At 60.5% G+C, this 24,743-nt stretch overlaps 2 protein-coding genes across 2 annotated transcripts; both read right to left on the bottom strand.

Moving 5' to 3' along the window:
* Positions 1 to 1,078: 1,078 nt before the first annotated feature.
* IFI30 (IFI30 lysosomal thiol reductase) lies at positions 1,079 to 2,946 on the bottom strand. Its single transcript, XM_040086775.2, has 7 exons — positions 2,808 to 2,946; positions 1,991 to 2,170; positions 1,838 to 1,912; positions 1,668 to 1,763; positions 1,436 to 1,588; positions 1,284 to 1,352; positions 1,079 to 1,200 (listed from the first exon to the last, which is right to left on the bottom strand). Exons 1-7 carry the CDS (start codon positions 2,937 to 2,939, stop codon positions 1,135 to 1,137), a joined length of 771 nt encoding a protein of 256 aa, XP_039942709.1. The 5' UTR covers positions 2,940 to 2,946; the 3' UTR covers positions 1,079 to 1,134.
* A 625-nt stretch (positions 2,947 to 3,571) lies between these two features.
* Positions 3,572 to 23,971, bottom strand: PIK3R2 (phosphoinositide-3-kinase regulatory subunit 2). Its single transcript, XM_040087023.2, has 16 exons — positions 23,886 to 23,971; positions 16,532 to 17,255; positions 12,471 to 12,563; positions 12,033 to 12,095; positions 10,914 to 11,045; positions 10,511 to 10,712; positions 10,152 to 10,237; positions 9,762 to 9,867; positions 9,567 to 9,665; positions 9,222 to 9,402; positions 8,910 to 9,035; positions 8,487 to 8,629; positions 8,108 to 8,284; positions 7,810 to 7,881; positions 7,416 to 7,586; positions 3,572 to 6,797 (listed from the first exon to the last, which is right to left on the bottom strand). Exons 2-16 carry the CDS (start codon positions 16,869 to 16,871, stop codon positions 6,605 to 6,607), a joined length of 2,184 nt encoding a protein of 727 aa, XP_039942957.1. The 5' UTR covers positions 16,872 to 17,255; positions 23,886 to 23,971; the 3' UTR covers positions 3,572 to 6,604.
* Between the last annotated feature and the right edge of the window lie 772 nt (positions 23,972 to 24,743).

Below are 24,743 nucleotides of genomic sequence, written 5' to 3'. Positions count from 1 at the left end.
TTTTTTTTTTTTGGGTGGGGGAGGTTTTCCCCTCATCTTGAGTTGCAGCCAGACAAGGGGGAGGAGGGTCCCTGCCTGCCTGCAGCTGCCTCCCTTGCAGTCCTTGGGGTGGGGGGGACACTGAGGGGTGCCCAGGACAGGTGGGCCAGGTTGGCCGAGCCTGAGAGAGACACGAGTGATGCTGTGGTGGCAGGGCCGTGGTTCCTCCTGGCTTTTGGCTGCCCACAGCTCTCTGGCATCTCTGAGGATGGAATGTTGGGCTTTCTGTGTCCCTCCTGCTCCCACAGCACGCCCAGCTCCTCTGGGAAGGGGTTAAGGGGGGGATACAGGTGTCTCTCAGTGCCCTTGGTCTGCACCCGGAGCTGGGATGTGATGGGATGAGTCCTGTGCCTGCAGGACTGGGATGGGGTCACACCTTGTGTGAGGAGAGGCTTGAGGGCAGTGCCTGCACCTGGGAGCCTCTGGCTGAGGATGAGGGGGATGGAAAAAGAATCAGCTGTGGGTTCTGGTGCCCATCACCTAGCCAGGACCCCAGCACTGAGGTGTTGTTCTACAGGTAGTGAGGAGAAATCTCTGGATCAGGAATTCCTTGTCCCCTTGTCCTTGTGGTGAATTTCAGTTTCCCAGACCCCGTCTGGGAACGGCCTCTGGCTGGGGCAAGGAAGCCTGGGAAATTCCTGAAGTCTGCTGGAGAGAATTTCTTGTCACAAGTGCTCAGGGAGCCACCAGGGCAGATGCCATCCTAAACCTGCTGGTTGGGAATGGAGAAGGGCTGGTGGGACCTGGGATGGTCTTGGCCCCAGTGCTCCTGAAATGGTTGAGTTTAATGCTGTCAGTGTGAGGAGAAAGATGGACACCAGAGCTGCTTCCCAAGGCTTGGAGAGAGGAAATGTTCTGCTCCTCAGGGAGCTGCTTAGCAGAGTTCCCTGCAAATCCTCAAGGAGCTTGTGAACCTCTGGAGCAGGTAATTCCCGAGTCTGGAGGTCAGCCCCAGTGCCCAGCCCCTCTCCTTTTCCCACTGTGGCTGGGCAAACCCACACCCTCCCTGCTCCCCCCAGCACACCATTCCACATCCCGGTGGTTTTCAACAAAAATATCCTTTTTATTGTCCTCTCTCTGCTCCTACGACGTCCCTCAGCGCCTGCAGCCGGGTGGGAACTTCGGGGCCTTGGAGCCCCCACAGATTTCAGGCTTCTCCCCCTGCCAGAGCGCAGCCATGAGAGCCCCAGCAGGGATGGGGACGTGTCCCCAAGCCCTGCTGTCCCCCCAGAGCCGTGTCCTACCTGGTAGAGGTGACAAACCAGCCCCAGCAGCGAGGCCTCTGCCAGTGCCTGCAGCTCGTCCGTGTGCTTCTGTGGGGGGGACACGGGGCCGCTCAGGGGTGTCCCCAGGGTGCCCCAGCCCTGCCTGGCACCCCGGTGCCCGCCTGCCATACCCCGTTGACGGTGATCCAGGGCACGTACTGGTGCGGGGGCTCCAGCGCCTCGGTCACTTGGGCGTTGTGGTGCATCAGGGCCACCCCCGTGTCCCCCTGCACGCAGGCGGCGATGCGGCCGCTGTCCAGCTCCGGGGCGTAGATCTTCAGGCACTGGGGGGCACGGGGGACACGGTCAGGGGGACAGGGACGTCCCCCAGCGTGGGGCGCGAGGGCGGGGAGGGGGACGTACGGCCTCCAGGTTCTCGGTGACGGAGCTGCCCGACTCCAGGCAGAAGATGACGGGGAAGTAGGTGCTGAAGTTCTTGGCCTCGTGCATCAGGCAGGCCTGAGGGGACAGGGCGGGCGGTGAGGGGCCGCTGCACCCCCCCGTGCCGCCGCCGTGGGAACGGGGACCGTCACCTCCATCATGTTGCCCAAGCATTCCTCGGGGCCGTGCTGGCACTCGAAGTCCAACTTCCCGCTGACGTTCCTCTCCTGCGGGACCAACCGGTCTGAGCGGGGCCGGCGGCACCGGCGAGAGCGCCCGCGGCGCCGGGAGGGCCGGCTCCTTACCTGGGCGTTGCCGTAGGGCACCAGGGTGATGCTCAGCATCTCTTCGGGCAGCAGCAGCCAGGTGGGGAAGAGTTTCAAGACGAGGAACTCGCGGCACGCCGGGCACAGGCTCTCGTAGTACAGGCTCAGCTCCACGGGCGCGGCCGCGGGGTGCGGGAGGCTGGGGCAGCGGCTCTGCACCTGCACACGGGAGGGATTCGGGGGGCACGGGGGGGGGATGTGGCTGCAGCCCCCCCATCCCGGGATCTGTAGGGATGCGGCAAAGCTCCGGGGATGCAGGGAGAAAAGGGGATGAGGATGTGCAGGGCTAGAGGGAAGTGAGAGTGGCCGGGAGCTTTCTGCTGCTACAGGTTCCTGTGCGTGGCTGACACCCAGCGCTGGGGCTTTCCAGCAGAACTTCCCCAAAATATTTTAGGGGGAAACAAATTTAGCCCAGGACATGCCTGGGTGGGGGGTATGGCCCAGCACCCGCTGCCGGGGGGAAGCCGCAGCCCCGCGGGTCTGTTTGGGGCAGGATAAGCCGAAAAGCAGTTTGACACTCAAAAAGCAGAAGTGCCAGCGGCAGCTGGGAAGGGGCCGCGGTCAGGGTCCGGCTGGACCACAGTCATTCCGCGGGATGCTGGGGAATGCCGTAGCGCCCGTGGGGCACCCGAGGCTCTGAGCATCCCTGTGGATGTGACGGCCTGCGCCTCGGCGATGCTCACAGCGGGCACTCGCTCCAGGCGCTGCCCAACCCCGTCCCCGCGCCCCTCGTCCCCGCCGCCGGGCAGGTGACCCTGCCCTCGTCCCCAGCGCCGGCAGCAGCAGCGGCTCTGACCTGGCAGGCGGCGGCGATGTCCCGGGAGCTGCACCAGCGGTGAGCAGGGTGATCACAGCCGGGGGCAGCGCCGAGCCCCGGGGCCGCCAGGGCCGCCAGCGCCAGGACAGCCAGCGGCACCGCGGGGGCCATCAGGACGCCGGGGTGACGCGGAAACGAGCCCGTCCCAGCGGGGACTTTTAAAGCTCGGCTGCCTCCGCCTCCCCGCGCCCTTCCTGCCCTTCCTGCCGCCGCCTCCCGTGACGCCGCCGGCCCACGTGGGGCCGCGGGGCTCCGGACACCGGGGCTCCGGACACCGGGTCCCCGCTGTCCCCTGAGCCCCGGGATCACGGCGCTGCCCGCAGCCGCCGATTCCCCGCGGGTTGTGAGAGCTCCGGGAGTGAAACCCAGCCTGGAGCAGCCTCCCCGAGCAGGGAAGCGGGGCTGGCTCCCAGCACAGCCCCCGGGGGGTGCGGGTGCCGGGGCAGCTCCGGCTGCGGGACGCGGGTGCGGCCCAAGACACCCCGAGCTCAGCTGCGGGGCCGGGTGAGGAGGAACCTCGCCGTTCCCTCGTTTGTGTCCTCGTCCCAACGTGCCTACAAAGCCGGGGAGCACAATCCTGGCGCGATGGGTCACATCCTGCACCCAGCCCAGGAACTGGGGCACAGCCCCGCCACCCTCCTGCCCCCGCACAACCTCCCCCAGCAATCCAGCAGCCTGGTTCATTAACTCTGTTTATTTCTTTCCTTTTTTTTTTTTTTTTTTTTTTTTTTTTTTTTTCCGGCTTTTTTTTGGTTTTTTGGTTGTTTTCGTGGGTTTTTTCGAAGTACCGTACAAAAAAAAAAAAAAAATCCTCTTACAGTAACAAATACTGGGTTTACATTAGTAAACATCAACAGAAAGAGCAGAGAGCACTACTGCTGGTAACGGACAGCTCGGGGACGGGGGAGGGCAGGTTATTCCTTATTGCATATACCTAGAAACTAAAACCTCACGCAGCAGCCACGTCCTCTCCGAGCACAAAGCCTCCCCTGGCACCTTGGGGGTTACATGGGGGAGCCCGGAGCCCCCCGAGAGCAGGGACACGGAGGGACAATCCCCAGGCTGCGCCCTGGGGAGCAGCAACAGCCGTGTGGCACCCGCGGGACGCGGGCGTGTGGCTCGGCTGGGGGGACATGGGGGTCACAAGCAGCAGCAAAGCACAGCCCAGCGCCTCGAAAGGCGGCCGGGTTCAGAACGAGCCAAAGCAGCAAAGGACAAATCACAACGAGCTTACGCTGGGGGAGCTCCGGGCTGGGCTTCCACCCCAGGGAGAGCGGGGGAAAGCTGCTGTTCGGGGAGCCAAGTGAAGCACCGTCAGGGAAAGGCAGCCCCGGGGAAGGGCATCTTCCTCCTCGTCGTGCACAGGGCGTGAGCAGTGCCCCGGCAAGGACAGGCCGCCGGCGGGCAGGGAAGGCAGTGCTGGAAGTGCAGAGGGGTGGCTGGGACCCCCCCTGGGCTGTGGCTGGACAGCAGGAAAGGGACAGCACGGGGAGAACAACGGAAATTCAGCCAAAAGGATAAAAAACACAGGATAAAGAGAAGCTGGAATTGCCCTGGGCAGCAGAGCCAGGTGAGCACCAAGCAAGTGTTGACAGGGGACAGCTTCAAGCTGAGACTCTGCCAGATGCTCAGCAGGTCCTGACACGAGCAGGGAGCAATCTCCCGAGGCAGGACTGGCCCCAAGATCACATTTAGGGGTGGTGGTGGAGGAACATGGAGCCCACGGGATGAGAGGCTGAGGATCCCATCTGCCTGCAGCCTGTCCTGTGACGTGGGGACGTGCTGGACGTGCAGGGACAAGCACAGGACCAGCAGAGTCCCCAGGCTGAAAAGGTTTGTGACATTAACAAAGCTTTGGAGTGTTGGTGCAGGCCCCTGGCCACTCCACAGGCCTCAGGAGGCCTCTGGATAGAGCTGTGAGGACTGAGCCTCCCTGTCACTCCCACGTGCCCTCATCTCTCACGTGCCTGAGTCCAAACTATTCCCTTAATCATCCCTGGCAGCTTTTCCCAAGTGATCCCTGAAGCCAACCACAATCTCTCCTGGGCCGTGTCCCCACAGCTCCCCTGACCCACTGCTTTCACCTGAGCACCAAACACTGACAAACCAGAGCCAAAACCCAGGGCCCAGGGCCCAGAGAGGACATGCAGAGCAGGGAACGGGGCTGTACAGCTGAGCATAGGAGAGCTGCCACAAGAAACAGGAATGGGATGTTTGCTCCAGCAGCCCCAGCTCCAGAAGGATCTGGGGACCAGCCCAGAGCAAGGTGAGCAGCAGAGCTGGCCGGGGAGGGAGGGACAGAGCAGTCCCCAACGCAGGTGGCACACCAAGGACAGGATGCAGGCACAGCATGAGCACAGAGCACCCCACGGATCCATCGGAACCCAAGCTGCAACAGGAAACAGAAGTGCCAAAGTCCACGGCATCCACGCGCCTGTCCCAAGGAGGAGCCTCCGAGAGGGAACGAGCCACTCTGGCAAATCAAGAGGACCAGGAACGCTCTCCTCCAGCCAGGCAACTGAGATAACCCAGAAAAGCAAAAGCCACCATGGCCTCAACTCTCAGCTCAGCTTTCAAAGCTCTTCCAGGCCCACCTGGGCCCTCTGAGCTCGGACACAGCGCCCTGCCCGCAGCAGCTGGCTGTGGTGGGCAGCGCTGCCCCGGCCCCATACAGTACCCACGATTGTAAGTGCTTTGCATACGTAGTTCACCATCATGCAGATACATTTCAGCATGCCCTGGGCCCCGCAGATGTGTCCTCCTGCAGCAGAGAGGTCCTTCATTCCAGGTAGGGCTCGTCGTGTGCGTTGGACTCCAGCCCTCTCCCGCTTCAGCTGCAGGGCCCGGGGCTGCGGCAGCCTGGCAGCTGCTGCCCACGCTGGGGGCGGCACTGGGGGCTCAGCAAACACCAGCACCAGGGGAGCAGCCGGTCACAAAAAGAACCATATTTACAGAGCTACAGTCAGCTTCAACGGGTTACGTGTGCAGAGTCACCGAAACAGGCCGGAAACAACGAGCTGTGCATCCCACAGATCCTGCCAGGAAAAACACGGGTACCAACAGGGATTTCACAGCTTCGTTGGCACAACGAAGGCGGGAGATTCGCGGCTAAGCAGATCCTCCCTGCCCAGGCAGTAACACTCCAGAGGTGCTTTATGACAAGAGGGAATGGTGGCGAGGTGGGGCACAGCACGGAGCGGAGGTCTCGGCAGGGGAGCCCCATGGAGGATGAGGTTTCTCCTTCCTAAATGTGTCTCTGCATGCAAGAGCAGCGCCCCTCGTACCAGACACCATCACAGCCTGCGAGGCCACCGAGGGAAGCCAGAGTGAAGGATGCACACGCTCAATGGAGGCTCCTCCTCTGCCTCCTCGGGTGTCCCGGCAGGGAACCCCTCGGGCACAGCACCGAGGAATCAGCAACCAAAGCTCTACAGTGATGCGTAGCGGGGCGACCTGCCAGCAAGAAGGGGACCTGACCTGCTTATCAGGGAAGGGGAGGGGGCTGTGCTCAGCCCCAGCAATTCAATCACAGCTGGATCCCACCTCCTAGAGGCTGGAGCCCACTGCGAATCTACAGCCCAGCCTTTCTGTCCCATCAGCCAACACGGGTTTCAGCTACTGACCAAGAGGGACATCAGGAACGGTCACAGACATCTCAGAGGCTCTGAAGGAGGAGGAGCACAGAGACTCAACTATACAGGGTGCAAGAGTCCAGAGCCAGAAAGCAGCGCCCTGGGGAGAAGCTGAAGGCAGCTGTTGTGTTGTGCATGGGCTGCTCATCTGGCTGGTGGCTGGGAAAGGACCGGGTGAGCCAGCGTGACATTCAGGGAGTCATTGTGCTGCACCAGGGACGTGTGCTTGTAGTGCAAGACCAGGTCCTTGAGGGAGGCGTAGAGGTTGTAGGGTTCGGCGAACCCATAGCCCGTCGCCGTCTTGTAGATCACGCAGTGCTTGGTGTCACCATCCACCCTGCCAGGGAGACACGGGGGCCTGGGTCAGCAGTGGGACAGGGGAGCACAAACAGGGCCACCAAAGCAGTGTAAAGATACACCTGGCCCTGGCAGGAGAAGCCAAGGCAGATGGAACTGTCACCTCCAGCATCTGGCAAGGGGAGGGTGGGGCAATGCTGGAATGCAACCTGGGCCAGTCCCATCCCATCCCATCCCATCCCATCCCACCCCATCCCATCCCATCCCATCCCATCCCATCCCATCCCAATCCATCCCATCCCATCCCATCCCATCCCATCCATCCCATCCCACCCCATCCCATCCCATCCCATCCCATCCCATCCCATCCCATCCCAATCCATCCCATCCATCTCATCCCATCCCATCCATCTCATCCCATCCCATCCCAATCCCATCCCATCCCATCCCATCCCATCCCATCCCATCCCATCCCATCCCATCCCATCCCATCCCATCCCATCCCATCCATCTCATCCCATCCCATCCCAATCCATCCCATCCCATCCCATCCCATCCCATCCCATCCCATCCCATCCATCCCATCCCATCCCAGCCCAGCCCAGCCCAGCCCAGCCCATCCCATCCCATCCCACCCCACCGGCACAGGGATACTCACACCACGGAGCAGGCGTAGCAGCCCTTCTGGCTGCTCTCACGGATCAGGAAGGTGCCGTCCCGTTTCCCACACAGCATCTCCTCTGCCTGCACGCGGTTGATCTTCCCCACGTACCACGTCCTCTCCTCGTGGTGGGGCAGCTCCTCCTCATCATCCATCATGGAGTACTGACTGCAACCGAGCACAGGCAGGGTCAGATTCCCTAAATTTGGGGGTGTGGCCCCCACATTTCCCCACACTGCCAGCTGCCATCGCCCATCTGGCAGGGAAGACATACTCAGCCCCCCAGGCAGGGAGCTGGGATTTGCCCAGCGCCGCAGCACGGGCAGAACCAGCTGCACAGCCTGTGCCCCCACATCCCCCAAATGCCGCAGCACACCAGCAGGACACTCACTCCTCTGTCTCGTTCTTGATGCCCAGCCACTCGTTGATCTTCTTCTGCCGGGCACCCTTCTGCGTCAGCCACCTGGGGAAGGAGGGCAGAGCTGAGCGCGGCCGCAGCGAGCCCCGGGCGCGGCCATCGCCAGAGGGCAGCAGCAGCCGCCGCTGCCGGCACCGCCGAGCCCCGAGGCCGCGCCGCGGGAGCGGCTCCTGCCCACAGCACGCTGCGAGCCGGTCCAACGAGCCCCGGAGCCCCGGGGGAGGCAGGCGGGTGGCTCCCGGGCCGCAGGGGCTGCAGGGGCACTACGTACACCAAGTACTGGTCCCGCAGCTTGCGCAGCTGCATCAGGTCTGGCTTGAGGCTGTTCATGCGCTTGTCGATCTCCCGGTTCTCCGAGGCTTGTTTCTTCAGGTCCTGCTCCAGCTTCATCTTGCTGTCGTGGATCTCTGTGATGCGGGACTTGAGCTTCTCCGAGTTCATGAGGATCCTGGGAGAGAGAGGGGGGGGGATTTAGGCTGTGAGCCAGAGTGGGGGAGGCGGAGGAGGCAGCCTGCCAGCTCCAGCCCACAGCGTGCTGCTGGAGAGACAAGGAGTCCGCGTGCCTCGGCTCTGTGCTGAGCCAGGAGGATCCTTCCAGCCCCTGGGGCCGTTCTCCAGGCAGGGCAGGCCACCACCACCCCCATCCTCACCGTTGCACCTCCTTCTCATTGCCCTCCCTCCGGAAGCGCTCGATGTACTCCTTGCTGCACTTCTCCTGTGTCTGGCACTGCTCCTCAAAGATCTTGATCGTCTCATTGAAGGCCTCGATTGCCGTCCTCTTCATCTGCAGCTCCTGGGGACAAGGGAGGGAAAAGCTGAGGAACATTTCTGCACATTTGCAGACCCTCTTTCGACTTCCCCGAAGCAGCTCTGTCCTTTCTGTGGCCAAAATATCCCCTCTTCAAATCCCATCCTCAGGAGTCCCTGCAAGTCCACGAGCTGACGAATGGGGCAACAGGTGCCCTGTCTCTGGTCTCCCCTGTGCACAGCAGGGTGGCTGCCAGCACTCAGGGAGTGACAGAGCAGCCCTTGGGGGTCTCAGGTGGCCTGTGGAGATGGCAGTGCCCACATACCTGGGACGTGCGTGTGTACTCCTCATACAGCAGGTCGTACTCCCAGCTCTTGTCCTGGTACTGCTGGTGATAAACCTTCAGCTGCTCCCCCACAGCCTCCACGCTGTCCTCCTTCACCACCTGGTCCTGCCACAGGCACAGCCTCAGTCAGGACCCGCTCCAGCTGGTCCCACAAAACCCCACGGCAAAACATTCCAGCACGCAGGGAGAGGGATGGGACATTGTCGTCTACCAAAGGGGCAGGGATGGATGAACACACGCCCCTGGCGCAGGCTGTGCTTGCCAGCCTTGTCCCTGCAGCACAGGCCTCACCTGCTGGTACTTGGAGATGGGGTAGAGCAGCCTGGTGTCCAGCTTGGCGTTGTACTGGGCGAGCGACTCGTGCCGGTAGTGGGTGATGAGCTCCACCACCGAGCCGAAAGTCAGGGGCTCTGAGAAGCCGTACTTGCCTTCCCGATGGAAGATCTTGATCAGCTTGTTATTGCCTCCCTTCCTGGAGTGGAGGGGAGAGAAGAGGGCACTCAGCACCACCCCAGCACCCTACACCAGCCAGAGACCTCGGCAACCCTGCAGCTGGAAGCACAGGGACACATCCCAAGAGCTGCACCCCTGAGGCCCCCAGGGGATCCCAGCTCCCAGAGGATCCCAAAGCCCTACCTGAGCGTGAGTGTGTATTCCCCCTGGATCTTGCTGGAGGCATCACGCACCAAGAAGGTCCCGTCTGGTGTGTCCCGGAGCTTCTCGTTCACCTCCTCCCTGCACGGAACAGGATTGTCACGGCCTGGGAGGTGACCCCAAGGCCCACCTGATGGACAGGGCACCCCAAGTGTCAGCTGCCAGACACCTCCTTACCGAGAAATGTCCCCCCAGTACCACTCTGCGTCCTGCAAGGGCGCGTTGTTCCCGTTGGCCAGGCTGGCTGCGCTGGGCTTTGGCTTCGGCGGTTTGGGAGGCAGGGCTGTGAGAGGAGGAGGAGGATGAAACAGGGTGAACCCAAATCCCAAATCCCCACTGGCAATCCCTCAGAGTGCTGAGTCCCCCTCCCTGCAGTGACTGGCCCAGGAAGGCCTCTTGGCCACCACGTTTCCTGGAGCTGCTCCAGGCACATCTCAGCAGCTGAACACCTTGAGCTGGCCTCCAGGCACAGCTGGGCTATCCAAACACCCTCGGCAATCCAATCATGGGGGCAGAGAGTCCACACCCACAAACGCCTCAGGCCCCAAGGAAGAGCTGTCTCAGTACCTGGAGGCAACTGTTCGGGCTCCAGCTCCTTCGTCTGCAGAAGCGTCTCCAGAAACAGCACGGAGAAGTCAGGGCTCAGCTCTGGGCTGCAGGGAGAGAAGAGGCAAGTTAAGAACAGCAGCTGTGGGGTAGAACATGGCACTGCTCCCATGTCCCCTGGCATGAGCTGGTTCATCCCCAGGCTGACAGGGCAGCAAGGGCGCTGTCCCGGCTCTGAGTGCCACCTCTGCGTGCTGCCAGCAGTTTGATCCCACGTGCAGCCCAGCAGGGGCTGTGGGCAGCACTGTTGTTCCAGGCTGGACTCCTTGTCCACGGCGGCCGGAGCTGGGAACACTGCTGGGACCAAAAGCCTCACGTACCTGGCGCCAGGCAGCCGCAGGAGAAGGGGGCCGAAGATCTCTCCCAGGGCCCGAGGGTGGAGGCTGTTGCTCTCGGCCTGCTGCGATACCTTCCCCAGATGCCGCAGCAGGAACTGCAGGGTGAGCGTGTTCTGGAGCGGGACCGCAGGCGACTCCAGGGCCAGCAGCAGCTGCTTCCGGCAATTCTCTGGCTGGGGGATCTCTGGGGAGAGAACAAGACACGAGGGAAGAGCTGGGACAGCCGGCACCGCTCTCCACGCTGCGGCTGCGTCACGGCACAGGAGCGCTCTCAGCAGCGGGGCCGTGTGCCAGGCCCCACAGGGACAGGGCTTATTTTAATATCCCAGATGTGTCCCACCCCACCCAGCTGCCCATTCCCAAGGCAGCCAGGGGAGGTCCTTACCCTGCAGGATGCGAAGGATATCTCCGTGCGCCGACACCGGCACCACGGGGGAGGGCAGGTCCTGCAGGTAACCTCGCAGTGCCTCGCCCAGGGAGTGCACGTCCAGGGGCTCCAGGTCACCCAGGGTCCAATCTGTCAGGGCACAGATTTCCCATGGGAGGGTGGATACAGCATTGGTCACCCAGCTGGCAGCTCTGGTGCTGCCAACACCCATCCCAGAAACCATCACACGGCAGACAGCTATCACGAGAGCTCACCAGCATCACGAGGGAGCTCAGGCAGCCCATGTGACAGAGGATGTGCACCCCAGAGATAAGCTAGCTCTGGGAACCCCAGCAGTTCCCCCTGGGAGAGGGCAGAGGTCATTCTGGGTACCCACAATGTTTGCCCTGAGCCCCAACACAGGAATTCTGGGCAGGCATAGCTTGGGCGAGAGTTCTGCTCCTCACTACCAGCAAGAGTCGAGTGCAGACCGAGCAGCCACACACTGAACCCAACGGGGAGAACACCTCCCTCGAACACGGGACATTGGGAAGCACACAGAGCCTGTCCTGAGAGCACAGCCCGGGCTGACAGCACCGCGTGGCTGGGGTTTGCAGGAAGGTCTGCGGGAGGGGACTCGCCAGTGTGGTGCCGGATGAGGCCCCAGCCCAGCCGAGAGGCAGACGGCTCCCAGGGCTCCCCGGCAGAGACACGGGCTGCCGGCACCGCGGAGCCACGGCTCCACCCACCGAGCCGAGCTGAAAGATCCTCCCCTGCTTATTAGTGGCATGACAGAGCCACAGAAGCCTTCACCAACCCGTCAGCAGAGCACCCCAAAGACAGCGGGGGACAAGCACAGGGGTTCACTCGTTTGCCTGCGAGTCTCTGAGCCAGCACCACATCCCTTTGTTTGCCCCCAGGGATGGTGGCAGGAATCCCCCCTGTCCCATCCCTTCCACGCAGGACAAGGACGTGTCGGGATGGGGACAGCCCAGCCCCAGAGGCAGCGTGCTGGGAGTCAGGAACTGCCGGGGACAGGCGAGCCTGGCCTGGATTGCATTACTGCTGGCGCTGTCACATCCACTAATCTCCTCCATCTGAGCCGATTCGCCTCCACCGCGCAGAGCTGGTTCTTACCGGTTCTCAGCGCCTGCCTCAGTTCGGAGCCAGATGTCCTGTACAACATCTCGCTGTCCAGCCCTGCGGAAGGGGGGACGCCGCTGTCAGCTCCAGCACAGGCACTGTGTCGGTGCCAGCTGGGCAATGCCTGTGGCACGGCCAACCAAGGCCTGGATGGCGTCCAAGCCAACCCCCTGCAGAGGCTGCTGCGGCCCCCTTGGCCCCCAGGACACCCGGATCAGTGGCCCCATTTCTCCACCGTGGCACAGATCCAGGCTGAAAGCACTTCCCAAACCTCAGCACCCACCCCATGTGTGTAGGTGCTCAAACCGAACACCCTCAGGGGCCTCAGCAGCTCAACCCAGGGAGGAACATGAGAGCAGCCGTGTCCCGTGTGTCCCACAGAGCTCACCTCTCACTGTGGGGTTTTGGGGTGTATCAGCACTGCCACCTTACCTTTCTTCTCAATGGCTTCCACCAGCTTCACCAGGAGCGGAGGAGCAATCTCGGGAGGGCTGAACTGCTCCTGCAAGTCTGGGAGAGGAGACCCTGGGGGAGAGGGAGGGAGAGAAGGGCTCAGCACCAGCTCAGCCCTCAGAGCTGGGCCAGGGCACAACCCGGGCAACTCCCAACAGGAGCAAGGAAAGCTCTGGCCCCCGCTGTGAGGCTGTGGCCCAGGCAAACACGGCATGGAGCCTGCAAGGAACCTGCCCAGGAGCCAGCACAGCACTTGTTGAACCCCAGCCCTGACTGGGTGAGCACAGGCAGATATCTGCTGCTCTGTGCAGAGGCTTGGAGACAGAGCCCGACCCCCAAGGGACCCGTACCCCCCCGGGCAGGCAGCACAGGGGTTACCGGGGCTCCTGGAGCTCAGGGCTGGGTCCCTGCCCAGCACAGGGGCTGCGCAGGGCTGGCAGCAGAGCAGGGCCAGGGAGCTCGCTCTGCTCCGTGGTGAGCTGTGATTAATCCAGCGATTCAGACAGAACGCCGTGTCAGCAAATTCCTGCCCTTGATTGCTCGTTTAACATGGAAACCGGCCCTGTGCCTCCCCCTCCTCGCGAGCCCACAGCCTCTGTGCAAGCTGCTACAGGGCACAGACAGCCCGTGGCACGGGATCAGGGTCCCCCCATTCCCGGGGGATCTGCAGCCCCGTGTCGGGTGGTATTTCACTGCGGTTTCCAGAAAATCTTGAGGTTCTGGCTCCAGGCACCCCCTTCCCCTGTGCATGCCAGGGCAGGAGCACGCAGGCCTGGCTGAGGAGCTGCCAGCAGGAGGTTTGCCGAAGGATGAGCGGTGCCAGGCTCCATCCTGCTTCCAAAGGAGCACCAGCCGGAGCGGGAGGCTCCTCCAGGCTGGTCCACAGCACCTGGCAGACCCTGGGGAGCCTGCAGTGGGTGAGGACACCCAGCACACTCCACTCTGCAGAGGCAGAGCCAAGAGGCTGCTCCCCGTTGCGAAACAGCTCCGTTGTCATGGATCTGACCCGAACTCGCCTGGTGTGGTCTCACCACAAGGCGCAGCAAGCTGGAACTGCGCACCCAGCTCAGCCTCCTGCACCCACGGCCTCGAGGGGAGACAGAACAGCCACGGGAAGGGAAGCACACAGGTCAGGCACCCGGCAGCTCTGCAAAAGCTGGGGAGAGGGGGGACAATCCCCCACTGGAGCGAGCTCCTGGGCACAGGAAGGGGCCCAGCGTGGTGCGGGTCAGTGTGGGGAAGCTGCAGGCAAACTTCCAGGCTGGCAGCTCCCGGCCTGACCCTTGGGAAGGGCTGAAAGGAGAGTAAATACTGGCGCTGCCCACGTGGCCCGGCCGGGAATGTGCTGCTTCAGCAGGCAGCAGCTTGTCTTTTTTTGTCAGGCACAGAGCCGGAGCCAGCAGCAGCTCCTGAGCCTGCCGGGCCTCCGGGCTGGGCCGCCGCGAACAAGGCTGCTCACAGCACGGCCCGGGCAGCTGCGGAAATATTCCCGAGCCGCATTTTCCGCTCGTGTTCTCTGCGGAAGGCAAACACCAGCAGCTCGTAAATCCACTGGCAGAACGCGCTGGGTCTCGCTGCTCCGCGGGGCCGGCCCCGCTCGCGGGACAGCTGCGGCGCTGGCCCCGCTCCACAAGTGACACCGAGGGGAGAAGGGGTCCCTGCCAGCCAGGGAAGGAGCTGGGAAGCAGGGAAGGAGCTTGGTGGGGCTGCCAGGAGACGGTTCTGCACCTCCTAAAGTGCACACCATGAAGAAATAAGACAGGCTTGGCTCAAATACGGTTTTTCCATTGCAAAAAAATGTGTCTCCCCAGCAGAATACAGAAATAAAGCATCACAGAATATCCTGAGCTGGAAGGGACCCACAAGGATTATCAAGTCCAGTTCTTAAGTGAATGGCCCATAGAGGGATCAAACCTGCAGGCTGAGTGTAAAATGGCTCTGGGTGTTTGAACTGCCTCCCTGCAGGCCACGCCTGTGCCCAGAGTGGAGGCTGACTCTGAGGATGCCCCCACAGGGGACAGGGACAGGGCTGGCAGTGGTTTCACATGCCCTGGTACCACACCCTCCATCCCTGGGCAGGATGCAGAGAGGCTGGCTTTTGGTTTCCTTCCCAAATCTGTGTTTTCTGTGTTTCAGGAGCTTTGGCACGTATCTTGTTCCACGACCCAGAGACCACACCAGTGGCTTTGACTACCCAGACACCTCCACCAAGCCCCCTGAAAAGAGGGGAGAGCCAGGGAGGGCAGAAATCCAGCCCCCGAGGGAGCACCGGGCTGCAGGCAGGCAAGGCCAGCACATCCAGCACAGAGCACATCCCAGAGAGGAGCAGCTTTCTTGGAAAGGCAGGTTGTGAGCGGGATGACTCAGGTCAGGCTCTCGCTGCCAACCCAAACGCAGGGCCCGGCCGCATTCCCACCCTGCGGAGATGTTTCCTGGGGCCGCCCCTCCGGCTCCGGGAGCAGGAGCGAGGGAGGCAGCTGCAGGGAGCCACACCAGCCCCACAACCCCGGTTTCGTAAGACCCCAGAGGTGTTTTCACAGAGCCAGAAGCATCTGCTGGGGTAGCCGTGGCTCCCAGGCAGAGAGGGATGGGGAGGAGGCAGCGCTGCCAGCTGGGAGCGTTCCCTGGCACCCTCCAGCCCCTGCTGCTGACCCCACTCCTCCCATTACACGAGGCTTTCTGCAAGGCATGGGAAAGCCAAGTGTGGCTGTCACCCCTCAGAGAATCACAGAATGGGTTTGGATTGGAAGGGACCTTAAAAGATCACCTACCTACAACCCCCTTGCCTTGTGCAGGGACATCCTCCACTAGATCAGGTTGCTCCAAGCCCCATCCAGTTTGATCTGGAACACTTCCAGGGATGGGGCAGCCACAGCTGCTCTGGGAAACCTGTGCCAGGGCCTCACCGCCCTCACAGTCAGGAATTTCTGCCTAACATCTAATCTAAATCTCTCCCACTTTTAATTTAAAACTTCCCCCTTGTCCTATCACTATCTGCCTGTATAAGAAGCCTCTCTCCCTCTTTTATATAAGCTCCCTTTAGGTGCTAGAAGGCCACAATAAGGTCTCCCAGAGCTTTCTCTTCTCCAGGTGAACAGCCCCAGCTCACCCAGCCTGGCTCCAGAGCAGAGGGGCTCCAGCCTTAGGAGCAGCTCTGTGGCCTCCCCTGGACTCGCTCCAACAGGTCCACACCTTTCTTGTTTTGTCCAGACCCAGACTCAGCAATGCAGGTGGGGTCTCACAAAGGAAGAGTAGAAGGGGGAAAACCGGGGGCTGTTGAGCCTCTGGCCGTAGGGTTTATGTGCCTGGGAGCCAAAAAAACAGGCTAAAAGCAGGCAGCTGCCACAGCTCCACAGGCAGGGCTGAGGCACGTTGGCTCTCCCGGACCGGGTCCATGCCAAGGCCAGGCTGGCTGGGAGGCAGCTGCAGGTGCAGGACAGCCCATGCCCAGCCCCAGGGTGGCTGCCCGGCCCCAGCGAGGGCTCTGCGACCCGCGGGGTGGGCTGGCTGCCAGGCAGACAAGCAATTAGCTCCAGTTCTCAGAAGCACTCTTTTAGACCCTGACTTTTCTCCTCTTGCCCAGAGACAAGTAATTGTGTCTCTCAGCAGGGTTGAGCAGCTCTTGGCAGGGAGCACTGCCCCAGGCGCTGCAGAGGCGGGGAGGTGGTGGTTGGGAGAGGTCAGGACTTATCCTGAAGGGAGGGAGCCTGGCAAAACTCAGTGGAGCAGGGAGAGGGACCATAGGGATCCTGGCTGGTTGCAGAACAGAGGAGACGGATCTTGGAGATGTAAGAGTGGGACAAGGCTTGCCCCAGGAAACTCTGCTGAGCAGATTGACAAGCTGGAGGAACAAAGTGCTTTTCTCTGAGCTGGGACTGAGAGAAGCCGGCTTTTGGTTGAGACTCAACCACACTGCTGCTGGTGGAGCAACCCAGTGCTGCCGAGCTGAGGGTTTCACCGCCATCCCACGAGGCCACTCACACACTCTCATCTGTCACACAGCAAGACTGGAGGACACCAGGGCACACAGCAGGGCTTACCTTGCTCCAGGGCCTCGGGCAGCCGGCAGCCGCTGGCCCCCGGTGTGGCGGGCAGGGGTCTCTGCACTCGGGGCCGGTGTGAAGGGACGGCGATTTTCACCGGCCCCACGTACTCCACGTAGGTGCCAGGAAAGTCGCCCTTCTGCTTGGTGCGCTCGTTGACGCCCAGGATCCACCCGATCTGGTTGGGGGTCTGCTCATCTCCGTCTTTGAAGCCCAAGGCTTGCAGGGCCCCCTTGCTCACGACCAGGATGTCCCCGGGCAGCAGGTCAATGTCCTCCTCGCGCTCCTTGCGGTAGGGGTAGAGCGCGCGGTACTGGAAGCCGTCGGTGCTGCCCATCCTCTCTGCCAGGGGAGAAGGGCTCTGAAGGGTGAGGCAGCACGTTCCAGGCGGGAGACGAGGGCCCTCAGAGGCAGCTCTCCCCCATCAGCACTCTGAACTGTCTCTGTGTGAACCGGCACCCCAGGAGCCTGGTCTGGGTGCCCCGGAGCGCTTAGGTGCAGCCCCTTTTCCTCAGCTTGAAACCACGATTCAACCAAATTATGGAGCAAAGGGAGAAGGAGACGAACATAATCCAGCACTGGTGAGCGGGCATGCAGCAAAGAAACCCGAGATCAGGGTCTGTTTCACCAAAAAAGCCAGTCTCTTGGAATCTGGGGAGGAAAAGCACAGTAGGCTTCCAGCCTGGAACAGTGTCACACGCTACGTTCCCCTTCCCAGTGCCTGCAAAGAGAAGAAGAATTGTCAGGAATTGCACAGCCAGGCACCCCACACCCTCCTGACACGCCAACATTCAAACCAGGGGTTCACCTGAGAGAGGCAGGACGCGTTTCTCTCCTACCTAGCAGCTGATGCTAAGCCCTGGCTGCAAGCAGGGCATGCTAATCCCGATTTACACTCCCAAAAGCAAGCGAGGAGCCAGTGGCTGCGGGCAGGAACGCTGCCTCCTCTCTGCTACAGCCAGGCACCAGCTCTGCATCTCAAAGAGGTTCACCCCTGATTCTTCAGCTTACCCTCCTCGCAGCACTTATGCAAACAAGGAGACAACAAGTGGGACAAAACAGCCTTTATGCAGGATAACTTTTGCATACAGAAAAGGGTGACCCTGCACCCAACCAGCTGCAGGCCCTGAATGGGAGCAGAGCAAACAGATTTAACCTTCCCTTGTTAAATCGATTAAATTTCACAGTTCACCTTTACATCTTGCCACGCAATCCCCCACAAAGGCATCTTCTGAAGGGAGCTGCCCACAAATGTAGGTTAACCACGCTTTCAGCAAAAGGCTTTCGAGATGCGCTGCCATTCCCACAGAGCAGCACTTCAAAGCTTGGCTCTGAGCAAAAAGTCAATTTTTGAACTTTTCAAAAGCAGCAGCATCAAGTGCAGGCACAGGTTTTTTGCAGAGATGGAGGCAAAAGGAGTTAAAATAATCTTTAGAAGCCTTCAAGTCTACTTAGAGCTCCTAACTGCCTTTCAGCTATTCAGAGAGAAATTGAATATGCTGCCCGCCCTGCCCAGAAATCCACCAAAAAGAATAAACCTGGGTTATAACATGTTGTGGAAGAGATGTACGAGCCGGGACATTCCCACCAGCCAGGCACGTCCTCTTTTCCCATCCCCTCCTGGCTGCACAGGCCAGTTTTCCACCTCCCTCAGGCAAATCCCAGAGCTCTGGTTCCCGCAGAAATGGCATAAGGCCGAGGACCGGACCTACAAGGCACCAGGGCAGCCAGAACTCAGCCTTCCCAGGGACACCCTGGGCCTGCTCAAACGCTGCAGGTCCTCTTAAAGGCTTGAGCTCTTTTGGCCCAGAAACCACCAAACCCAGCTCAAACTCTTGAGTCTCATCTGAAAACTATTAACGAGCAGGAAGGTGCTTCTCAGGGCTGTGGAAGCCTGAGCAGAGGGAGGCGAGGAGGCAAAGGGAGCCAGGACACTCTTCCCAGCGGGGTCAGTGAACAACCAAGCACGGCACGAAGCCAAGGCTGCTCTGCCTGCTGGTTGGACTCTGTGACAGGCACCAACGGTGGTGATCTGCAGGATTTCAAAAGAACCCTTCCAGGCCAGCAATACCTTCCAGTTCCTATCAGCTACAAATCCCTCTTTCCTCCCGCACGTGGTATCACCCCTGCACGTGTCACCACACCTGCACGTGCTGCCACAAAGTCTGAGATCGGGGTGAGTCCCTTGAGAGGAGCCAGCCCCACCTTTCAGCCAGGCTCTCCAGCCTGGCATCAGGGCTCCTTCCCTTGACAAGGACAAAAGGCACAAAGAGGCCATGGCACAGGAAACCTGTGCAGCAGCCAGAGCCCGCACCGCCTGCCTGAGCTCGGGCAGGCGTCCCAGCTGGGCTGTCTTTGCCATGAATGAACAGGCACTGCCCGCGGGGAGGTGAGGCACTTGCGGCCACAGGCGGGTGGGGAACAGGATTGAGCCTGATCCAGCTTGCTTCTCCACAACTCCAGGAGCAACACCAGACTGCAGAATTCATGGAGAGATCCTACAGAGGTTGCTGATGTTCACGGGGGAAGCAGCACATACCAGCATTGCCGCTGTGAAAGCTCCCACCGTGCTGGGATGGTGGTGGCAGAGAGCTCGCAGCAGAGCCCGCATTTCCTCAGTCCAGCCAGCCCCAGCCAGGAAAATATTACTTCATAATCCAGAGCATAAAGAGAGATTTATGACCAGGCTCACTGGCTGCCCCTCTGAGTGCTGCCTGTCAGGGTTCCCCAGAGCAGAGTCGCTGTGCCGGGGGCACTGTCTGAATGCCAAGGGCCTGAGTGGCCGCTGCCCGCTGGGCACGGCACTGGCAGCTCCCCCTCCTCCCGGAGAGGACAGACCCCAGCGTGGCTCCCCCTGGAGAGGACAGACCCCAGAGTGACCCAGAGGGGGCAGAACCCAACCCCAGCAGGGTTGACGCTCCCCTGCAGGCACCCCCAGCTTCCACCCGCGGATCCCAGCCCCGACTCCAGGCGCCTCCGACAAGCCAGCGCAGCTGAAGAGGCTGGAAGGACAAAACGCTCAGGCCTGGCAAACTTGTTCAGTAGCTTTTAAAGGCAGATCTGAGTGGAGGGGTGGGAAGAGGAGAGTGACTCCGGAGCACTGAGTGTCTCCAAAGAGCAGGTCCCGCAGCTTCTTCCAACCAACTCCTTCCACAGCCTTCTTCCCTGGGGTGGGAACGCAGGCACGGCTCCGTGCCACCGTGCTCTGCACGTCCCACCGGGTCACTGGGCACACGAAAAATGCCAGAACTCAGAGCCAGGCTATTCCTGGAGAAACCTCACCTGCTTTCCCCACGCTCAGCCCAGGTGGGCACTGAGTGCTCCTGAACACGAGTGGGGAGCCCCCCAGGAGACCCAAATCCTCATGGCTAATGCCGGCACCGTCCTCTCCAGGGGCAACAGCTGTCCTCTGTCCTGCCACAGACCCAGCCAGAGGCTTCCCTGGCTGAGCTGCAGGAAAGCTCTGCACCCTCGGAGAGCAGCTGACAGAGTCTTCGGGGATTGGGAGCACACATTTCCCAAAGCCCTGGAACAGCTCTTTGGAGGGAAGGCAGCGCCGAGAGGCCGGGACACGCACGAGCCTGTCGGCTGGAAGCACACCTCCGAGCAGGAGAGAGGCAGCACCTTGCCAAAAGATTTCTGCTGGGCCCAGCTCCAGGTTTGCTCGGCTCTCGGAGAGGAACCTCGTGTGTCTGTGCTGGCGAGCACTTGCTTAGTTGGGCTGCTCTGAAAATCCCATGCATCAGACAGCTAAATACCTTTGGTAAATCTATCTCAGCGCCCAGAAACAATCCCTCGATTCATTAACTGCTGTCAATACTTTCTTTGTTTAATACATCGGTTTGAAACAAAAAACACATTACAAGTCTTTTTTTCTGTGCCCAGCGCATAAATAAAAGCATCTTAACATTTTAAATGTGGTTCCTGTGCTTTTTAACCCAGTTCCAAATGCAGTTCAAAGTGCAGCTTGACTTGAAGTGAGACTGAGTTACTTTCTTTCCAGGGAGGGGGAAAGAATGCATAAAAATATTTCAAAGAAAAGTTTTCACACAGCTCCAACCTCTCCAAGTCATAGCAGATCCTCAGCGAGCAAAACATACACAATATCGAGTTTGAACCGCAAGTTACAGACAAAAAGAACAAACTTTTCCTTTAATAAAAAGAGAAAATAGAACAATGCAATGATGGATGGGAATAAAAATGGACAGGGAGTTGCCTGCCATGGTGACATCTGCTGCTGCATCACATCCTTCTGACCCACGCAGCCAGGACAGCTCTGATGGCCTCAGCTCCTGAAGCTGGCAGTGGCAAGCACGTCACCGGTCATCAAGTGCCCACCAGCACCCACAACACCAAGGGGCAGAGGCAGAGAGGGCAAGACTTTGGCAAGCCCTGATTCACAGTCAGGACAAACAGCACAGCAAACCCCTGTGCTCCCAGGCAGCTTCCCGGGCCCGCTGCCTCCCCAGCAGGAACAATGACTGGAAAAACGTCTCGCGAGGCTGGAGCCATGAGCGAGGCCGTGCAAGAGGCAGCAGTGCCACGAGGAGCTGTGGGGGAAGGAGCCGGGAGAGCCTGCAGGGAGCTGGAGCGGACGGGAAGCGGAGCTGGACACGCTCCAGCAGCTGCCCCTGGGGAAGCGGCCAGCGGAGCAGGGAGAGCTGGAGCCTGGGCTGGCCACGGCGCTGCCAAGCCAGCTGGTATTTCCTTCCAAACAGGGAAAAGCTGCAGGGGAGGAGGGGAGTTATGCCTGAGCCGTGCCCCAGCCAGGCATGGGACAACCGAGGCCGTTTTCACCTCTTCTCTTCCCCAGAAATGCTTCCCAGCCAGCCAGCAACAGATCCCCAGGAGGAGCAGCTCCTGCCCACAACCACAAGCCACCCTCTGCCAGGGACACAGAGCATTTACTGCCCATGCCTGAGTTTCATTAAATATTTTGCTTTATTCACCAAAGCCCGAGGAAGTGAAGGAATATCTGAAATATTTCACTGGAAAGGTCAATGTCATGATTTAGCAGGGACACGAGGAGCTGAATAAATCAGGATGACCAATACCTTCCTCACTTTTGGGAGACCACTGGAGGTACCAGAGACCCCCTGCTCAGAGGCTGGACAACATGAGACCACCTCAGGCAGTCTGCACACCTACTCCAAGACTTTTCATACTGTCCAGAGGCTTCTCCTGACACTGAATTTCCTTGCTCCAGCTGAAACTTGTTCTTTCTTAACCACCTCACAGACTTTCTCCTCCTGCCTACAAGAGCTTTTTACTTGGCCAGAGAATTTTATTTGCTGGCAGTGGGCAGAGAAGGACCCAGCACCCAACACCAGCCCCATCACCTCACTCCAGGCTGCTCTTACACCATCCCCCATGCAGCAAGAACACACTAATTCCATTTTAGGAGCATTCATGGAGTTGGCTTTAGGGATATAGAAACCCAGGAGCTGTATTTTGGCAAAAAAATTACAGTTCTAAAAAAAACCTGAGTACACGAAAAAAAAAATCCAACTGCTCTTGCTAACTTATCTGCTTAAAATCACATTCCCCGGGGTATTCGGAATTTATATGATTTATTAGCAGCTCTGTACAGCTCAGCGATCACATGAAGTAACCGACGAGGTAAGAAGCACCCAAGTTAATAGACCAGCATGATTTGGATATTGGTGAGAGAGCCAAGACCTTCTTCCAACTTGAGAAATCCACCATCCCTTCCTCTGTCTGCTTTTCATCTTCCATTACCCGGCTACTTTAGCTCCAAGCTGCGGCTTCAGAGATTCCCAGAGGAATTAAAAGAGCCCTCGATATTATAAATACTCTTTTTCATTGTAAACACACCCCGGCACTCAGAGCTCTGACACGGCTCCAAACTGGCTCCGCAAACCACTCTGCTCCTCGCCACATTCCAGCTGAGCCGCGCTTTCCCTTCCAACCCAGCGCTTTTGTCCAAGCGAGACCCAACTGCAGGCAGAGAGGATTTTCCTGCGTGCTTAAAACCTTGTTCCAGCGAGCTGGGAACGCGGGGTTTTGGGGCAGAGATCAGCTTTAGGAGGAATGAGTCCGTGCCACGAACCGCGCGGGCAGATGGAAGCACGAGCTGCCCACGTCAAAGAGAGTCACCGAAGAAACCAAAGCACGGCTTTTGGACTTTCCCACATCGTGGACGGGCTAGAGCAGAGCCCAGTGCAGCCTCGGGGACACACCAGCCCTTGGCATGTCAGGGAAGGGTGGGGGAATGGCCAGGAAAGCAGTGATTTAGGCTATATTTACTCAGCTGTCTCCATTCTCTGCTCTCACAGAGAAAGTCACAGGGCCAGTTCCCCAGCGGCTCCAAGAGCTGCTTGGGAAATCAAAGCCGCGCATTAATGGGAGGAGAGGCAGCACGGCTCCATTGAAAGGCAACGCTGGGGCCACTCCAGCTCTTCACAGCTCTCATTTTTCGACAATTTTTTCCCCTGATTTTATCTCCCATCGATCACAGACCCCCAGTTTAGGAGGTACATGGCCATGGGAATCTTCCTCCTCGAGGGGCTGAGAAACATCCACAGAAAGAGAAGAAATGCAATGACCAACCTCCCTGGGAAGCAGTGGGGGGGCTCATCCCAGAGCCAGGCTTTGGGGGATGCTGTGTTGAGACACTCTCGGACTGAACTTGGCACATCCCTGGGGCACCAGCTCCAGCCTGGGAACTGCTGGGGCTGAACTGTCCCCGGGCAGGGGGAACAGAGCTGGGCCCCTGAGAGGTCGCTCTTTTCTGGCTTCACCTCCCCCACGGAGTCCCCAGGACCCTCGGTAATGGGGACTGTGCTGTGCTGAGGGGGTCCCTGCACTGTCACCACCGTGGGGACAGCGGCACAGGGGCGGAATCTGTGATGACACTGCTGGGTTGGCACCGGAGGGATCGGGGGGCACAGCACGGGCACCGGGGAGGGGGGACAGGGACAGTTCGGGAGGGATCGGGGGGCACAGCACGGGCACCGGGGAGGGGGGACAGGGACAGTTCGGGAGGGATCGGGGGGCACAGCACGGGCACCGGGAGGACACAGGGACAGCCCTGGAGGGGACTGGGGGCATAGCCCTGGCATCACGGTGAAGCCACCCAGCAGTAGCACTGCCCTGGCAGCGGGACACCGTGCGCCGGCAGCTCCCGAAGGGTCCGGGGACATCCCCGAGGCTGTGCCATGAGGAACAGAGGCTCGGCCCAGGGCCCACCCCGGTGCTCCCCGCTAAGCCCAGGGGCGATTCACGATGAGGGGGTCCCGACGCCCACCCCGGGCCTGGTTGCGATCCGGGCTCGCTCTCCCCGACCCCGATCCCCCCGATCCCGATCCCGCCGCTCCCGGCCCCGCCGCACCTCTCCGCCGGCCCCATCCGCCGCCGCTCGCCTCCAGCCCGCTGCTGCCTCCGGCCCGGCGGAGCCTTGGACAGGCCCGAGCGCCGCCGGAACGGCCCGATCCCGCCCCGGAAACAGCCGACAGCAGCCGAGAGAGAACGGAACTGCCCGAGTCTTTCCCGGAAATAACCGAGAGCAGACGACAGAGGCCGGAGCTGCCCGAAGGTTCTGGCCCCGCCCTCCCATGGCCCGATCGCAATCGGGGCCCCGCCTCCCGCGTGAGCCTCTCCGGAAGGAGCCGAGGGGGCGCGGAAGGCGAGCGCGGCGGCGCCCCCTGGTGGCGAGAGGAGATGGCACGGCATCGGGCACCGGGAATGAACCGGGAATGAACAGGGATTGAACTGGGAATGAACAGGGATTGAACCGGGAATGAACCGGGAATGAACAGGGATTGAACCGGGAATGAACAGGGATTGAACTGGGAATGAACAGGGATTGAACCGGGAATGAACGGGGAACAGGGCACAGCACCGGGATCACACAGGGATCACACCGGGACCACACCGGGAACGTGGCACAGCACCATGATCACACCGGGATCACACCGGGACCACACCGGGAACGTGGCACAGCACCATGATCACACCGGGATCACATCGGGAACACACCGGGATCACACCGGGAACGGGGCACTGCACCGGGATCACACCGGGATCACACCGGGAACACACGGGGATCACACCGGGAACGGGGCATAGCACCGGGATGGCACAAGGACTGAACTGGGATTGTACTGGGATTGTACCGGGATTGAACCGGGAACGGGGTGCAGCGCCGGGGCGGCGCCGGGATTGCTCCAGGCATTGGGACTGCCCTGGA

The sequence above is a fragment of the Hirundo rustica genome, chromosome 26 (genome assembly GCF_015227805.2).
Source record: "Hirundo rustica isolate bHirRus1 chromosome 26, bHirRus1.pri.v3, whole genome shotgun sequence".
NCBI lineage: Eukaryota > Metazoa > Chordata > Aves > Passeriformes > Hirundinidae > Hirundo > Hirundo rustica.
The sequence above is the reverse complement of the archived record's forward strand: the minus strand, read 5'-3'. Positions and strand labels throughout refer to the sequence as shown.

Excerpts from the sequence above, each read along its gene's own strand:
- PIK3R2 (XM_040087023.2), bottom strand. The coding sequence starts at position 16,871 with ATGGGCAGCACCGACGGCTTCCAGTACCGCGCGCTCTACCCCTACCGC. Across the intron at positions 10,238-10,510 it reads CTGCGGCTGCCTGGCGCCAG|CCCAGAGCTGAGCCCTGACT; the intron begins GTACGTGAGGCT and ends CTCTCCCTGCAG. Across the intron at positions 8,285-8,486 it reads AATGAGAAGGAGGTGCAACG|GATCCTCATGAACTCGGAGA; the intron begins GTGAGGATGGGG and ends TCTCTCTCCCAG.
- IFI30 (XM_040086775.2), bottom strand. The coding sequence starts at position 2,939 with ATGGCCCCCGCGGTGCCGCTGGCTGTCCTGGCGCTGGCGGCCCTGGCG. Across the intron at positions 1,589-1,667 it reads TCACCGAGAACCTGGAGGCC|TGCCTGAAGATCTACGCCCC; the intron begins GTACGTCCCCCT and ends CGTGCCCCCCAG. Across the intron at positions 1,201-1,283 it reads TGGTTTGTCACCTCTACCAG|GGGGAGAAGCCTGAAATCTG; the intron begins GTAGGACACGGC and ends GCGCTCTGGCAG.